This window comes from Guillardia theta (assembly GCF_000315625.1).
Source record: "Guillardia theta CCMP2712 unplaced genomic scaffold GUITHscaffold_152, whole genome shotgun sequence".
NCBI classification, from domain to species: domain Eukaryota; class Cryptophyceae; order Pyrenomonadales; family Geminigeraceae; genus Guillardia; species Guillardia theta.
In genome coordinates, this window is record NW_005434522.1 from 118618 (window position 1) to 123080 (window position 4463).

The following is a 4463-nucleotide window of genomic DNA, read 5'->3' on the forward strand; positions in this document are numbered from 1 at the left end:
CGAGATGGCAAGAGGGATGAACGCTCGAGGAGGAATAGTGGATTTACTGGCAGAAGGTAAAAAGTGCCTCAAGCAAAACAAAGCAGGAACAAGCTAAACCTCCAGGCACACAGCGCACAGCGAGAAGCTGCACAATCACACACAAAACACAAGCCCGAAAAGAACCAGCACTGCTGGCACCCAGACGCATAGCATATGCAGCGCGATGTTTGCGAACCTTCTCAGACGCTGCAACATGGAGGGCGTCGAGGTTGACCTCCCCCAACTTGGTCAGGTCGGCAGAGCTACCAATGTAAGGGTGGACCAACGAGGAGGACTACCTCGAGCGGTACCGTGGTCCTGAGTCCAGCCTCCCTCCGTCCGCTGCCCCAGGACTACTCCTCCTCGAGCGTTCATCCCTCTTGCCATCTCGACGGACGGTACCCTGCATCCTGACACCCTCCGCTTCATCTGGTATCTCGCGGACATCATTGCTCAGCGCTCAATGCCTCTTGAGGATGCGGCGTTTGGTCGGCACTTCGTGCCTGATGACGGACCTGCTGCTGAGGTCTTGGCTCGCAAACGCGCCGCCACCTATCAGCGCCTCACCATGCAGCTGACGCTGGAGGCGCTCTTGTCTGGTGCGAGGCGCATGACGCCCTTGCGGGCGCAAGCACTTCTCGAGCCAGAGGACAGCTCCTCCTCGGACTTTGTCGAGTCGCCCGAGGAGTCTTCGCCGGAGGTCTCCGACTCCGATGGGGGACACCCTTCGAGTGGCCCCGACGATCGGCGCGGAGCTGGCGAGGCGTCTCCGTCCCTCACTGTGACGTCGGGTGCCTCCGGAGAGCTCGACACCACTGGGGTGCTTGCTGCTGGTCCGAGCTCGCCTGCTTCCTCCCCGGCATCGGTCGGGTCACGCCGGTCCTTGGGCATTGCTGCGGCGTCGCCGCCGTCACGGGCGGCTACCACTGACTCGGCTACCGCTGACTCGGAGGCTAGCGAGGAGGACTACCTCGAGCGGTACCGTGTTCCTGTGTCCAGCCTCCCTCCGTCCGCTGCCCCAGGCGGACCCCCGGGCAGCGCCGGCTCCTTGTCGGCGGCTGCCCTTTCTCCGTCCGCGGCCGCCCGCTTTGTGGCGGCAGCGGACGTCTCGACTGACAGTGGTCAGTCGGCTGCCTCCGGGTATCGCGTCTAAGGGGTTTTCTTCCTCCTGCATGCTCCTGCTGCTTGTTGCTTGATTGCTTGACCCTTAGGCTGCTTGTCTGCGCGGCTTCGCGCTTGGGCTGGCGCTGCCGCGTCTGGGTGCCAGCAGTGCTGGTTCTTTTCGGGCTTGTGTTTTGTGTGTGTTTGTGCAGCTTCTCGCTGTGGACTGTGTGCCTGCCGGTTCAGCTTGTTCCTGCTTTGTTTTGCTTGAGGCACTTTTTACCTTCTGCCAGTAAATCCTATACTCTCCCAGGCGGACCCCCGGGCAACGCCGGCTCCTTTTCGGCGGCTGCCCTTTCTCCGACCGTACTGGGCCGCGGCCACGGTGGCGGCAGCGGACGTCTCGACTGACAGTGGTCAGTCGGCTGCCTCCGGGTATCGCGTCCGAAGCACGGCTGGCAACCGTCAGCAGACCCGGCATCGCCAGCGCGCGTAGGCTGGCGGTATGAGCCGGGCCCGGGCCGCATAACTCACTGAGGCTCCGAGCGGCCGCCGGGTCGGCCGCCGGGACGTTCCAGAACCTTCATGGCAAATCACGTCCCCCCCTCCACGTCTTAACTTTGAAACTGGTTTCAAAATGTATGTGTAGGGTTGAAATGTGATACATACAATTGAAAAATGATAATGAAATTTCCCGAGATTGCGACAAACAATGCGGCATGTGCAGCTTGGACACTCTGATATGGTGAGAGGAGAGGAGAGGAGAGGAGAGGAGAGGAGAGGAGAGGAGAGGAGAGGAGAGGAGAGGAGAGGAGGAGAAGAGTGTGGGAGGGAATTAGATGAGAGATGAGGAGATGAGGATGTACTTACTCTCAATAGATGGTCTCAATCGCTTGCTTGGGCACAATGACCTTCGGGCAGCAGAACACAGAAGACGAGGCTGTCGAGCAGCTCAACTATGCGGTGCACGAGGCAGGCATCAACTTCATCGATACTGCTGAGCTCTACCCCGTCCCGCCATCCAGCAAGACATGCGGAAGCACGGAGGAGATCATCGGGCGATGGCTGGCGCGAGGAGGTCCGGAGCTACGCAAGAAGATCTACTTAGCCTCCAAGGTGTCAGGGTACAGCAACCGCGGCTACCTCTACGCCAACCGCAAAGTTCCTCGACAGGTTCCCTCGTGCTCCTGCTTCTAGATCCCATGCTGCACTTGCTTTCCTGGTCTGCATGGATGAAGCTGCTGCAGCTGACTCACTGAGTAGGAGGAGCAAGACACACACTTGTCGCGCCAGCAGATCCTCGAGGCCTGCGATGCCTCGCTGCGCAGGTTGCAGACCAACTACCTCGACCTCTACCAGCTCCACTGGCCCGAGCGCTACACGCCTGGCTTCGGTGCCCTCGCGTATCAGCGCTGCCTTGAGCGCGTGGATTCGGTTCCGATCGAGGAGCAAGTTGCGGCAATGGGCGAGCTGATCAAGCAAGGAAAGATTCGCTACTGGTGGGGAGGCGAGGTGGAGGCGAGGGCGATGACAAGGGACGGCAGGGGGATCAGCAACGAGAATGCCTTCGGAGTGGCGAAGTTTGTGATGGCAGCAGAGAAGCTGCAAGTTCCTCTCCCCGTCTCCATCCAGAACGACTTCTGCACCATCGACCGGCGATTCGAGCAAGACGGCACCGCGGAAGCTTGTAGCCCTCTCAATGCTCCTCCTCATGTACGCTCGTGTTGCTTCTGCTGCCCTTGTCCTTTGATCTGCACTGAACTTTCTCGCTCTTCCTCTCATTACAGGGCATCAGTTTGCTCGCTTATGGTCCCCTGGCGGGCGGGACGCTTTCAGGGAAGTACTCAACAGGTTTGTGGGGTGGTGTTGGAGCAGGAGGAGGAGGAGGAGGAGGAGGAGGAGGAGGAGGAGGAGGAGGTGGTGGTGGTGGTGGACGAGGAGGCCGCAGCGGCAAGTCCGTGAAAGCTCGGCAGGTCAAGACCTCTCCTCTTCTCGTCACACGCTCTTTCCGCTCTTTCAGCCGCGCTATCACGCCAAGAATGCCATCGAGTTCGCAAAGCAGCACGCGGTAAGATGAGGGGAGGGGGGACTGCTGCTTCTAGTTGTGATGCTGGGAGTTGCACCATGCGGCTGGCGGGGGGCGCGAGGGGGGCTGAGGGATGTTTGCAGGACATAGCGGCGAAGTACGGCATCACATCCTCCCAGGTGACCCCCAGCTGAGCTGAGTGAGTCGCTCACCCTCCTCCAGCTGGCCCTCGCGTGGGCTGCCGCTCGCGAGTACATGGGGAGTGTGATCATCGGAGCGACGACTATGGACCAGGTGACGCTGCTACTTGCAGGCACAGGCAGGTGACGTGGACGCAGCTCAAGGAGAATGTCCGAGGCTTCAACGTGGAAGTACCGCAGAAGTGCTTCCAGGAAGTGGACGAGGTGAGGAGAGGAGTAGGCAATGGAAGGAGGGAGAGGAGAGGAGAGGAGGGGACTAGGGAGGGAGAGAGGGAGGCGAGTGCCGGCTAAGCTCAAGCACGCAGCTGTACCTGCAATACGAGCGCCCATATTATAACAGCGTGGGCCGCATGGGGCGACAAGAGGAGCCTGACAAGTAAAGAGGGGAGGAGGTGCACGTAAGAAAAGGTAGGAGTGGAAGAAGGGTCTTGTTGGCTTGTCTCTTAAAGTCGCTCTCCTTCTAGTCGTTGTCTGCTGGCGGCAGAAGTTTGCAAAGGTCATCGACGAGCAGTTGCAGGTCCTGCAGGCGCTAAGAAAGGAGGAGAGGGGTAAACAGGGAGGTAAAAGAAAAGATGAGGAGAGGGGAAGGGCGTCAGGGGAGCACCTTGTTGCCTCCGAGGAGGGAGATGTGTTCCTTCACTTTCTGGATTGACTTGATGCACGTCAGCGCGAGTCAGCGACTGAGAGCGACACCTGCTCGAAGAAGCTTCGCGTGTATCTGAAGGAACCCGAAGCTTGCAGCGACGTGTGAGAGAGGAAGAGAAGAGAAGAGCGGGAGGGGGTGAGAGGATAGGGAGGTGGGGAGAGGAGAGGAACTGCGAAAGAGAGGAGTGAAAATGATCAGGGGGAGGGGACTACCTCGCATCATCTCACAAGCATATCGTTTCACGTCAGGATCTGTTGTCCTCTGCAGACACATGAGAATTTCTTTTCAACTTTCCCTCCCTCCCTCCCTCATCTACTTGCTCTCTCTCTCTCTCTCTCTCTCTCTCTCTCTCTCTCTCTCTCTCTCTCTCTCTCTCTCTCTCTCTCTCTCTCTCTCTCTCTCTCTCTCTTCCTCTCACCTGCTTCAAGATGTTCTGCAAGGCTGAGTCTCCGGGCGATGACATGATACT

The 4463-nt window shown here is 59.1% G+C and overlaps 1 protein-coding gene across 1 annotated transcript; it reads left to right on the plus strand.

The window, feature by feature from the left end:
- Positions 1-2001: 2001 nt before the first annotated feature.
- Positions 2002-3475, plus strand: GUITHDRAFT_80744 (hypothetical protein; the record flags this gene model as incomplete). Its single annotated transcript, XM_005821139.1, has 7 exons — positions 2002-2295; positions 2416-2621; positions 2667-2835; positions 2910-2982; positions 3102-3190; positions 3292-3327; positions 3371-3475. 7 exons carry the CDS (start codon positions 2002-2004, stop codon positions 3473-3475), a joined length of 972 nt encoding a protein of 323 aa, XP_005821196.1.
- Positions 3476-4463: the final 988 nt, after the last annotated feature.